Below are 12,760 nucleotides of genomic sequence, written 5' to 3' on the forward strand. Positions count from 1 at the left end.
TATGTGTGTGGGGGGCATCTGATCCTGAGATCCAGAAGGATCCCAGGACCTCTGAGCACACAGGCACCAGTACCTGGCCCCAGAGGAGCAGAGCCAGCGCTGCCTGCAACCATCACCCCAGTGAACGAGTTGCCAGCTCACCTACATCACACCAGGTCCTTCAGCACTAGTGAGGAGGTTTATACCAGCCCAGAAGACACCAGGACTGCTGTCCCCTTTCTAGGACAGCTGCCACCCCCTGAACAGGATGAGGGCCAAATCTTCAGGACAAGACTAGGGCCAGGATCTTACCAGGAGCTTCCATCACCCCAGTACCACTAACAAAAGCTCTGTGCTTGAGTTGGCTGAGCACACCTGTATAAGGATCCCACAACACAGGAGCCCAGCTTCTCTTGGGAGAGAAAAGGATGCCAAGGGAAACCTGCTGATGTGTCCCTCACCCCAGCTGCCAGGGTACCACAGGAGGAGCTCACAGATCTGGGCATGGAGATCCTTGGAATAAGTTTGGACCAAGCCTCTCCAGGTTCCATTTGAAATGGGCTCAAGGGTAGCACAGGCTGCCCTTTGAAGGGAGGACAGGGATGCAGGATGCAGGATGCAGGCAGGGAGGCCTTTCAGCTGAGAAGTGGGAAGGAAGTACTGATAGCCATGGTTGTTTCACAATACAGCCTTACCTGCTCTCAGCAGGGAGGGGAGGAGGCAAGGAAAGGAGCAAGAAGCTGAACTCATTAAGCTTCCCTCTCATCTGAGGAGCTGGGACAGCTTCAGCAAGGAGGATGGACTCATGAGACCAAAGGCCACTTGTTTCCATGCCCTTAGCTCCCCACACCTGAGCTATGTTTGAACAGTCGCTTCAAAAGCAACCCCTGAGGAAAGCAGGCTGGATGAAGAGGAACCTCTGCCTGTTGTTTTCATTTCTCTGTCTTTAAGCCAGTTAAGGAATTTCTTGGTAAGCGAGGGTCTGTGGTCTGCCTCAAAGAGCCTGCACTCCCAGAGAACAGAGCAGGGTGAGGTGGCCATCTGGAGCCAGCACTGCAGGGACTCGTGCTTCTCTACAAAAGAAGAAACCCTGCTCCAAAGCCCCAGAGCCTTTCTGCTTTCTAACACACTTGTGCAGCAGGTGCCTCTCCCCTTTGCACCTTGCTTTTCTCACTGGTACATCACACAAAAGGCAAGTGGTGTTGACTTCAGGCAGAGTTCTCCCTGTGTCTTTCAATACCTGCCCAGTGTTTGAAGAATCCAGCATGGAAAATGCCTTTAAAGCTTCACACCCAGCCAAGAAGAGGCCAAGACAAAGGCATGGGTTGTACTTTATCCTGGTGTGATACTCACAGAACCACAGAATGGGTTGGAAGGGACTCAAAGTGTCCATCTCATTCCATGGGACACCTTCCATTATCCCAAGTTGCTCCAAGCCCCATCCAACCTGGCCTTGGGCACTGCCAGGGATCCAGGGGCAGCCACAGCTGCTCTGGGCACCCTGTGCCAGGGCCTGCCCACCCTCACAGGGAACAATTCTTTCCTAACATCAGAGTAGTCAAGCTCAAATGTGCTGGAAAAGGGCTACAAAAACAGGCAGAACATACCCAAGGACACAGAACGGAGCTGGAAAATGTTTGCTGGTATGGGACTGTGCAAACAGATCCCTTGCATGGACTAAATGGCAAAAGTTTTGCTTTCACACACCACTCAGAGCTATTTTTCATCACTGCTACCACAGCCCACAGAGGATACACACATTCTGCATCTGGTAAGAAAAGCACCTGTGTGTGCAGGGTAGTTTGGAGGGACAGGTGCATTTGCTCAGATGAAGAGCATCACACACACATACACACAACACCTTGCACTGTCTTCAAGAACAGGGAACAATTTAGGATCACACACCTGAACAACAGTATTTGGAAGTTATGCTGGTACCCCTCCTATTCCATGTCTGAGGCTGTTTCACACCACTTCCCAACACACCTGATCTTTGAACTGAAGGCTGAGGTGGGAGAAGAATTTTCCTGTTTCCCAGGACTAGAGAGATGTGGGACTAAGGCTATGGGCCCACAGCTGGAAGGAGCCAGGAAAACCTGATGGGACTGTAAAGTCAGGACTCACCTACATCCCCTCTCCCACTGCAACTTCCCTCACACGGGGAGGCTGCAAGAGGAGATTTACTGGTGGCTGCCAAGCCAAATTGCTGCTCAGCTAAAGATTTATGCTGCAATTTGTAGTGCTGTTAAAATAGAATTGGAAGAGTGGTGGGGGAACAGAAAGAGGGAATGAAAGAGAGGGGAGGGGAAATTGGTCAGGAGCAGCACCACAGCTCCAAAGCTGTTTGCTCCATCTCTCACATCTCCATTGAAGCAATCACTCTGCATTTCCAGCTGCTGTGCTCCAGCCCTCAGACCCTGCAATGCCAATGCCTGGGCTGGCTTTGCAGCAGGGCACTTGCAGGGTTCAGTTAATAGAAATCCATCCATCTCCACAGCACCTGAACTGTCAGGCTCAATAAAGACACCTGGCAGAGAATGGCACAAAAGGGACAGGGCATCTGCAGGCTGGTGGCTGCTCACATGACTTCCACACTGCAGCCACCAGTGACAGGAGAAGGGACACCCCCATCCCCAAATGTCACCCACTGCCTTCTCATTCTGGCACTGGTTAAACACCATACCTACCTGCTGAGCTCAGAGGTGAGCTAAATTATCCCCTGCACCTCCAGGAATTTGCCAGCTCTGCACACTAGATCTGGAGGAAAAGGCTGTCAAGGCATGGACTGATATCCCTGCATGTGCAAAGAGCCATGGGCTTCCCCCAGCGAGGCCCCCCTGCCCCCTCCCCTGAGAAGCCAAGGAAAGGTCAGAGTGCCCTGCAGCTCCCAGGGAATCCTGACTCTGCTCTGCACAACTGGGCGACACACAGTCTTCAAAAATCAAAAGCAAAACCTCTTTAGTGAACTTCAACAGAACAGCTTTCCTTTGACATCAACCCTTCATCCCCACGCCCTGAGCCAGCCCTCTGTCCTGTACTGCCAAAACCATGGAGGATTTTCAGAATAACAGCCAAGGAGACTTTGGCCCTTCAGCCCCTGGGCATCCCTGCAGAAAGAGCCAGGCCAGGCTCATTGCTCATTCCAGAAACTGCCCTAGGGCTGGGGGTTTCAGTTTACTGAGAGGTCAAACTGTGGATCCAAACTGACCCCCAAGGCACCGGGGAGCTCTCAAGCCCTGCCACTGAAATACCTCCTTGAGGTGCCCCAGGCAGCAGCTGAGTGCAGCTCCTTCTTGCAAGGAGATGGGAGAGGATGGGAGCCTGTGCACAGGCTGAGTCCCACCCACAGCAACGGCTCTGTTTGGGTAGGTGCTCCTCACCTATAAAGGCCACTCCTCTTTCTCATGTGCCTGAACTTCGAGGGGACAATTAGCCACAGTTCCCTAGAGCTCGATGGGATAAAACACACTGACCTGCCTGTGGTTTGGCTGGGAATGCTTCATCATGCACAGCCTACTTGGCATTTTCATTTCCTGGCACTGGCAGCTTCTAGGACAGTCCTGAGCAACATTCAGCACCAGTGTGCAGGTGAAATAGCTCTGGGTGGGCAGTGTGAAGCCTGGCCTGTATCCTCAGGCATAGCATCCTGTGTGGGCAGTGACAGGGGCTCCCTCAGCACAAAACCCTTCCATGCACCTCCTGATCCATCAGCACCAAGTCAGCAGTGCCTCGAGGCTACCCCAGGCAGTTGCCAGGCACAGGTCACCCTCCAGGATCCCAGCAGCAAACACCAGGCTCCAGGAGGACACAGGGCCACACCAGAAGCCCACCACAGTCCCAATGTCCCATCAAACACAGGTTCAACACAGGAATCCACACGTGGCCTCAGATTCAGTTTGGCATCACTGTGCCCTTTCAAAATGGGGGCTGTTTGGTTTCTCCAGCCTCTTGGAGACAGAGAGGAAGATTTGGTGGGTTTCATGGAAGGGCCAGGAATGGAGCAGAACAGTGCTATGCTGGGGCAGACTGAGCAACATGACCACCCAGCACCCCAAGCTGCTCCTCCTGCTCATACCCCAAGCTCCAGAGCTATTGCCACCTTAACTGAGCCTGGCTGACTCCAGGAGAAGGCAGACAGGCTGGAATTACCAGGGAAGCCCCTACAAGTTATACTGTACCCTGGAGGCCTCCAGGCTGGGTAATTCAGACTGCAGCACTGTTTACTGCCTTGTAAAGATGACACACACTTAGTACTGTGACAGCTGGAATCAAGAGGATGCTCCTGGCTGGAGCACGTGCCATTAACCCTCCCGAGTCCATGCGCCAGAGGGAAGCATCCTGCCAGCACAGCAACCCCAGGAAGCCAGGCTGGGGCTGCTCCAACAGCTCAGTGTCCCTTCCCAGAAGCACAACACTGATTTTTTACCAAGGAGAGCAGCTCCTGCTGTTGTTTAAAGCTCCTGAACCTCATCAAGTCACAGACACGCTCACAGGCAGCCTCAGGTAAGCTCAGCACACAGACTCCTCAAGGACAGCCTGAAGGACATCACTGCTGACCTGCATGGGACAGAGGAGCAAGGAGCACATGTGCCCTGGAGACTGAAATGCTGCACCAGCCCTGTCAGCTGCTGTGCCCTCCCCAGCACACTGCCACCAGCAGCAGTCCCTGAGCAAGCAGGGCTGCAGTGCCCACAGCAGGGTGTCCAGAAAACACAATTACTGCAGGAGAACACAACCCAGGGACAAGAGGTCCCAGAGGGAAGCCTTGCTGGAGATTCACTGGGCTGTGTGTAAAGTGCTCAATGCCAGTCCCAGCACGTGCCACAGGGGCTGCTGGGCAAGACAGCAGCAATGCCACTGGTTACTCCATTCTTGCCACGGGCTGCAGCCTGAAGCTCCTGCAGAACCACAGTCTTTCCATAATCCAGAAGCACCAAATGTTTCCCTGTTTATCCCCACAGACAGACACAGCAGCTGTGGATAAGGCAGCAGGAGAAGCCTCAGCTACTGGGCAGGGCAGGTACAGCTGGTGGCATGGGTCTGATGGGATGCCCTAGTGCTGCATGGGGCATGTGCCAGCCAGCACCAGGGGTCTGAATGAAAGGTGGCCTCTCCTTGGGATCCCAAGGAAGCAGGGGAAAAATACAGGTATAAACACACACACACACACATCTCTCCATCTACCTACCTATAGCTTTACTTTTCCAAGGCAAGGAGATTAAAATCAGATTTTAAGAAAGACATAAGATCCTACTTGTGTCTGCCTTCTCCCCACTTCCACAGCTGGGGAATGCTGCTGAAGACCAAGGAATGCAGACACTGTCCTCTCCCACCAAAAGCTGGCAAGATCCAGCCTCCCCAAATCCCTTTGCTGCAGCCAACCTGCCACGCTCCAAATGCCAGAGCCCAGCTCTGTGTATCCACAAGCCCCAGTGTGTGATGCACAGGGAGCACTGGGAGCAGCAGGGCTGGAACCTGAGCGTCTGCAGCCCCAGCTGAGCTCTGCACAGCTCTGGGCAAGGGCAGGCAAGGCCCTGCCAGCCCCCTGCAAGCTGCTGCCTTGGCAGCCTGCGAGCACCTGCAGCCCAAACTCTCCTCACCCCCACACGGCAGCCCCAGCTCTCCTGCTGCCATCCAGAAGGGCTCCAGGCTGCCTTCACACTCCACTTCCAGCTTCCTTCTGGTGTGGATGTCCTGCTGCAGCCTCAGAAATGCCATCTGTAATGCAGGAGCAGCTCCCTTCTCTTCGGATCAGCTCCCCACAGCTCCTCAGGGTGACCTGGAGCACCTGCCCATCGCAGGGCTCAGTGCTGCCCGGGGGGCTGTGAGCTGCACGGGCTGGCAAGGGCCTGACATGCTGGCACCTTGCCAGGCAGAGTGGGAAGGCTGGCAGGGTGAGAAGCACAGGAAGGTGCCCAAGTCAAAGAAATGCCCAGGACAGTTTGTTTGAAGAGAGTGGCTGAAAAGGTACAGACACACCTGGGTGGGTTGTGGATCCCCAGGCAGGAACAGAGAGATGCAGCACAGCTTGGCAAATGCAAACAGCACCCAAGCAGTGCTCCCCTTTCCTCTGCGTGCCCTTCTGCTGGCAGCAGCCCCGTGCTGAGGGTTGCTCTATCCCAGAGAACAAAGGCCTGCAGAGGGTTCACTCGGCACAGCCTCCCCTCCATGCCCAGCACCAGGCTCTGGCTGCACTGGGATCAAGGGGCCTTTCAGGGACACGGGCTGGGGATCACGGGGGAAGAGGCTACAGGGAGGTGGGTGCAGCTCTGAGCACCCCCCAGCTGTTTGTGACTCATGTTAGTCAGATTCTGGCCCAGAGCCACCAGTGTCAAACTGGATTAAGTTACTGGCTGGAGAAATCCAGCATGTGCCTTTCACAGCAACCAGCACCTGAGAGGGGAGCAGTGGGTCTGGAGTGATCCCAGGGAGTGCTGGGTGCAGAGAGGGAAGGGAGCTCCCTGCCCACCCAGAGAGCAGGAGGATATTCCTGCCTTCACCCCTCCTCTCACAAGCCCACACCAGGAGGTCACTGCAGGCCCATGTCCCTCCAGGACAGATGCTGCACACTGTTAGCAGGATGTGTTTGCAGTTTCCATCCTGATCCCAGGAGAAGAAATCACCCTCCAAACACACACCTTCCTACATTTCCTCCTTCCTGCAGCAGCTCAGACAGGTTCCTGAGCTTCCCACTGTCATCAAATCCATCCATCAGCTCCTGCCAGAGGACTGAGACCATTTCACAACTCCAGGCTACATGTGTGACACCTCTCAGGGGGGCAAGTGATTTGCCACAAGACACGAGACCACGTTCCTCCCTATGCAGCCAAAGAAGCAATGTAGAGAGGTTACTCTGGGGAAAAAAAAAAAAAAAAAAAGTCCTTGCTCTGGCTCCTCTTACTCTTAAAAAATTTTTAAAAACCCAAAAAAATCACAAGCTACCAATTCCTCCCCCTCCCCACCCTCAACATCCAAAGCAAAACTCCCCAACACCAGCACTTGGAGAAGGACCTGAACCCATGGTCCTGGAGCAAAAGTGCTCAGCTACTGCAGACAGGAGCAACCCCAAAGCAGGTCAAGGTGCTGGTTTTTCTCTTCTCCAGGCTGGCTCTGTCAAAGGGACAGCTCTGCTGTGCTCTCCGTGCTGTGACAGCAACACCCAGGCAAGAGGGTCAGGCATTTCTGCTCAGATTTGGCCAAGGCTGCCATGTAAGATGAGGACATGCTCCAGCTGCCTCTGCCCTGGATTTGACCTCCTTTGAGGCAGGATGGCTCTTGTGGGACGTGGAAATAGGGAAGGCTGAAGGGCACACAGGGAGCAAAGGGAGGGTTTGTTTGGGGATCTATTGAGAACTCTGGTCTCCACTGCTCTGCACCACCCTCTGAGATATTCATGGCTCCAGAGCTATAAATAGCCCTAATTTAAACAACTAATAGGCTTTGTGACCCTGGAGCAGGCAGTGGATGGGCAGGGCTTGGAGCCTCAGGCAGATGAAACAGACTCCATGCTGCAACTCCTTGGCACTGCAACACCTCCTTGAGCAAGACACCACTCCAGATACCACAGGCTCTGCTGAGAACTGGTGAGCAAACAGTTACAAGCCAAACACTCCCATCAAACAGGTATCCACAACAACCTGCAGCATCTTCACTCCACCAAATCCCAGCTGAACTCCACAGCAACTTCCAGAGGGAGCACAAGCCACACAGGGCTGGATCCACCTCAGGGAACACAGGCTGCCCACCTGTGTGCTGAGCAGGCATGTCCTGAAAACGAGAGCTGCTGGTAATGCCCTCTGGTTTGGAGGAGAGGCTCCTTTTTCCCTCCTCTGTGGACACACACTCAGAGCATTTGTTGGTGATCCCCATCTGCTCCACAGCCACAGCTGCTCTTTGCACGGAGGCTTAGGAAGGGAGATGGACCAGATGGACCCCAGAGATCCCTTCCAACCTCAACCAGTCAGTGATTCTTGAAAGGTGCAAAATAAACTCTCTCAAAATAAATCCACGTAGGTTGCTGATCAAACCCAGGGATCTGTGCCTGCCCCACCCCAGCTCTGTCCTGCTGAGGCTGCCAGACCTCCCAGGGCCAATGCCCAGCCTGGGATCTGATGACAGAACACAGAAGGAGCTGATCACCAGGCGATTCCCTGCAGTCACCTGACGCTTTACCAGGAGCTTTTTTCCCAAGAATCTCATTTCTCTGGGCTTTGGTTTCCCCAACAAGAAACACACAGAATGATTTAGTTGGGAAAAGCCCTCTAAGTACATCGAGCCCAGCCACTGCCAAGATCACCAGTGATCCATGTCCCCAAGTGCCACATCCACATGCTTTCTGAACACTTCCAGTGATGGTGACTCCACCACTGCCCTGGGCAGCCCATTCCAATGCCTGACCATCTTTTCTGTGAAGAATTTTCTCCCCAGCATGCACCCTGAACCTCCCCTGGCACAACTTGAGGCTGTTTTCTCTTGTCCTGTCCCTGCTCCCTGAGAGCAGAGCCCGACCCTCACCTAGCTACACCGTCCTGTCAGGGAGCTGTGGAGAGCCAGAAAACCTCCCTGAGCCTTCTTTTCTCCAGACTAAGCACTGTCCTGGTGTCCTCCAGACACTTCTGCTTGTGCTGCACTCAGAGCTGAAGTGCCACAGGAGGAGGCTGAAGGAGTAGCACAGAGCCACATTCCTCCCCACAGCTCCCTGCCACACTTCCATACGCCAGAGTTCAGTTATTAAAATCTCCACCAGCCTCAAAACATCCCAGAGCCCACAGAAAAGGCCTCTGTGATGCTGCCCAGCAGTTCTGACTTGCTGCTGTTCATGTGTTTAAGCCAAGGGCTCACAAACAGGACACTCAGGCTTGCCCAGAGATTCTCCTCAGAAGTGAGAGGTGTTTCTGGGGGTCAGGGGGTGGCACAGCAAGTGCCCTGCCACTACCTGCCAACAACAAAAGCAGGTCCCCTCACTCCCCTCTAAAGCAGGGAGATTTACATATTTTTAGAATATCATAATAATAAAATAAAAGAATAATAAAAGAGTGTGTTCCTCCCTCCACAGTCCTTGAGACCCAGAGGTACTTCATTCTGCAAAGGAAAAATAAAAATCCTTTGCAGAATGCTGCAGGAAAGCCCAGGAAATTAATATCCTCTGGAAGAGAAGGGAGTTGAGAGAGCTTCAGCCAAAGTGCCTCTGCCCAAAGTGAGTAGTAGGCAGAGGCACTTAGGTCAGCTGCACAAACCTTGAAACCCTTTCCCCAAAAGCCTCTCCTAAGAGCAAAATCCAGAAGTTCTCAGTACTCAGCAGGACTCTCTTCATGAATCCTGGGAGTGAGGAAGAGGTGAACAGGAACATTCCCCTAAATCTCATCAGGAAACAGTTCAGAGCCCAAATTCCCTCCTAACCCCTTGCAACGTGGAAGAGGGGCCACCACCCCTTGCAGCAGCAGCTGGAAACCACTATGATCCCACAGCTCCCAAACCATGCCACAGGGGCAGCCACAGCAATGGAGCCATGTCCTGCTGCCAGCACCAAGCCTGTGGCACTGCCCCTTCCTGCTCCCAGCTCCAGGAAGGGTCTGGCACGTTGGGAGCTTGGCCACGATGGATCCCTGGGCTCAGCTGAACCCTCCCACCCAACAACAGCCCAGGCCAAGCACCTTCAAGCACATGAGCAAGACTGAGCCCAAGGGGACTTGTAGCTGAGGCAGAATTTGTCTGGCTGCACACAGCTACCAGGGGTGAATTTAAACCCAACATCTTTGCCCTAAGCAGAGATTTCTGCAATCAGATCCCTCCAAGAGGCACCTCATACCTGGTACCTCCAGTCTTTCAATAGCTTGTCCTCCTGGCATGCTGGGAAATGGACAGACTCCTTTTTAAATAATGACACACAGAAAGAGACTGTGCAGCCCTGTCCAGAAAAGACCAGGGACTCCAATCTGGTTGTCACAAGTCTGATGCTTCTACCACTAAGGCCCTTTTTCTACTGCCTCTTGTCTCCCTGTCTTCAGCAGACAGGGAATTCCACACCATCAGCCTCACCCAGGCAACAGGAGACAGTGAAGCCTCCTCCCAGGTTCTAAAATCTTGAAAGCCAAACAGCACTGATTTCTCCCCTTATTCCAATTCATAAGGGATGACTCCCCCAGCTCCCCCATCAAGTACAGATCAAAGTCACTCACTAAGTATTTGTGTCCCTGTTTTTCTGCCAAGGAAGGTTTGTGCTCATCCCTGAGACAGCTCAGAGCAGCTTGGCTCTGTGCTGCTCCACAGCAGCCAAAGCATTATCAGCTTTGAAGGTGGCTGCAGGCAGGGACAGAAAATCAGCAGGAAAAGCAAAGTCTATCCCAGAACTCCTGCCCAGCCTCAAATTGACTCCCCAGTACTCCACTTCCTTCCTACACGACATGACTCCGGGGACGAGGACATGCACAGGCAGGATACCTACCCTGACTTGTTCTATTGACTTACTTAATTTTTTAAAGGAATATATTTATCTGTTCCTCTCTGGAAACCAATCACCCGCTGCTCCTGGGCCCTGCTGCTCCCAGGGAGGGCAGCCCTTTGATGCCTGGCAGCCTGGCTGATCTCAGCAGGGCTTTTGAACCCACTTCCATCACCACTGCCTGCAGCGAGCTCTTCCCACGCAACTCGCTGCTCAGTGAATCACAGCCCCTGATCTTCCTGTCTCCAGGAACCACGCCACACTGAGTGGGGATCAGCTCTGCTCTCCCTCTAGCAGGGGAATAAGGAATTATCACAAAAGCCACTCCTGTCCCCACAGGACACCGGCGTTATCTGCACCAAGACCGGCAGTTCCTGTTCTTGCCCCAACATCCGCTCCACCACCAAGGCTGGCTCTTCAGGAAATTTATTTCCACACGTCAAGATATCACTTAGTTCCTCAAACTACAGACTTGGAGTCATGAGCAGCTTCAGCTACCACACACGAGGCTGCAGAGACACTGCCTTTTTTAGTGCCCAGGGCCAGGCGTACACTGGAAGTTCTTAAATTCCAGCTGTGGCTGTGCACAGCCATAGCAGGGAGTTTGTCTGTGAGCTGGGACACCTTCCCAGCTCCTCAAGGCAACAGAGGGATAACCAGCAGTCCAGAAGGGATAATCCTGCAGGAAGGACCCAGCTCTGTTTGCAGAATCCCTCTAAACCAGAGGGGACAAACCCACATAGTACAGATCACTGAGTAGAGCTGTGGACCAGCCACACAGTTTGGCACACACAGCAATAGGATTTGGGAACTGCACAAAATATCTTTTTTAAAGGTACTCAAGTCTATGCTAGAGAGTAAAGACAACAACTTATTGGTTTCACACTGTTCCCAGCTCAACAGGAAGACACAAGAGAGGACCAGAAAGGAGCAAGCCTGACATTGCTGGGAGGCTCTAGAGTCATGCACCAGAGCTCAGGAAGCACATCCTGGGCCTTGAAGCAGCAGAAGGCAGGAAAACAAGGACTGCACCACAGATACTGCACCAACATCACAGCAAACATCTCCAGGGGAAAGCAGGACAGCTCAGGGACACTCAGCAAGCAGCTATTCCTCAATGACCAGCAGCTCCAGACTCAGGCAGCTGTGGACACCCATCCAGGCTGGAGTCCACACAAAGCAGGCATTAGGTAAAGGCTCAAATGTTATCAGCACAAAACATGGCAGCTTCTGTAGCCAAGCCCCCGGGCAGAGGGGTGTTGGATGCTTTTTGATAAATCTCTCAACCTGTCAGAGACTGAATGCAGGACACCAACCCCCCAAAACAAGAGAAACTCCTCACTGCAAGTGGCTGATGCGGAAGGGGCAGAGGCAACAGCTCAGAGACACGTTGAGGTGGGATAGGAATTGAGGGCTGGAAAAACTAATTTGTTTTTAAAAGTAATTCTTTTTTTGTGTGTTTCATTCCTGTGGATCTGTTACTCAAAAGCATTTCACTGCTTTTGCATGAAAACAGCTCCTCTGGCTCTTCTAAGTTCAGAAACTCTTGCAACTTAGTGCCACCCAACCTGGAGACACAATCCTCCACCTGTGACTCTACAGTGTGGTTGGGAGGCCAGAAAGAAAAGGAGCCACGAGAACGTGGCAAACAAGGAACTGAGATCCCATTCCCAGGCAGCCACCTTGACAATTTAGGTGAGGGAGGAAGAGCTGGGATGAGTCCTGCAGTCCATTCTGCAGGAGACATCAGCCCCCCTGTGTAAAGCCAGGGTCTGGCATCACTCATATAGGTGGGAATTTGGCTCTGACTTCCCGAGGAACTGAACTGAGCCTCTGAATGCAGGGACCCAACACTCAGTAGGATGCAAAGCAGCCGGTGTCGCAAAGGCAGCGGCGGGGCTGAAGCCGAGAGGTGAGCAGGGAGCAGGGAGCAGGCGAGCAGGCTCCTTCCCCTCGTCCTTACCTGCGCAGCCGGGGCTGGAAGTGCTGCTGCTGCCGTGTTATAAGGGCACTTTCCCACACGGGGCCGCCGGGGCTGCTCCTATACCAGCCCACGGCCGGGTGCCCCGGGTAGGGCGAGCTACTGAAGCCATGGTCCGACTCCGTCTCTGCGGCCAGCGATGAGGCAGAGCTCCCCATGGTTCCCCCCTGCCCAGGCCACGCCGAGATTGAGCCTAGGTTAGGTCCGAGCCAGTGACATGGGCAGCTCGGGTGGAACGGGCGAGGCGCTGCGGCATGGGCTGCTGCAGAGATCCCAGCGCGTTGGACAAAGGAAGGTCGGTTCTGATCAGAGTCGGAAAAAAAACAAAACAACAAACAAACACAGAGAAAGGGGAAAAA

The 12,760-nt window shown here is 53.5% G+C and overlaps 1 protein-coding gene across 8 annotated transcripts in view; it reads right to left on the reverse strand.

Annotated features, from left to right (window-relative positions):
* The window catches only part of CAPN15 (calpain 15), a 55,991-nt gene that overhangs the window by 27,269 nt on the left and 15,962 nt on the right, over window positions 1–12,760 (reverse strand). For 6 of the 8 annotated variants that reach the window (XM_059861276.1, XM_059861277.1, XM_059861272.1 and 3 more), the window contains one exon: window positions 12,384–12,703. The exons of the other annotated variants lie outside the window; for them this stretch is intronic. In XM_059861276.1, coding sequence (XP_059717259.1) covers window positions 12,384–12,559 — 176 coding nt within the window. In that variant the 5' untranslated portion in view covers window positions 12,560–12,703. The remainder of the gene's footprint in view (window positions 1–12,383; window positions 12,704–12,760) is intronic. 8 annotated transcript variants of the gene reach the window in all.

Source organism: Haemorhous mexicanus, chromosome 17 (genome assembly GCF_027477595.1).
Source record: "Haemorhous mexicanus isolate bHaeMex1 chromosome 17, bHaeMex1.pri, whole genome shotgun sequence".
Taxonomy (NCBI): Eukaryota; Metazoa; Chordata; class Aves; order Passeriformes; family Fringillidae; genus Haemorhous; species Haemorhous mexicanus.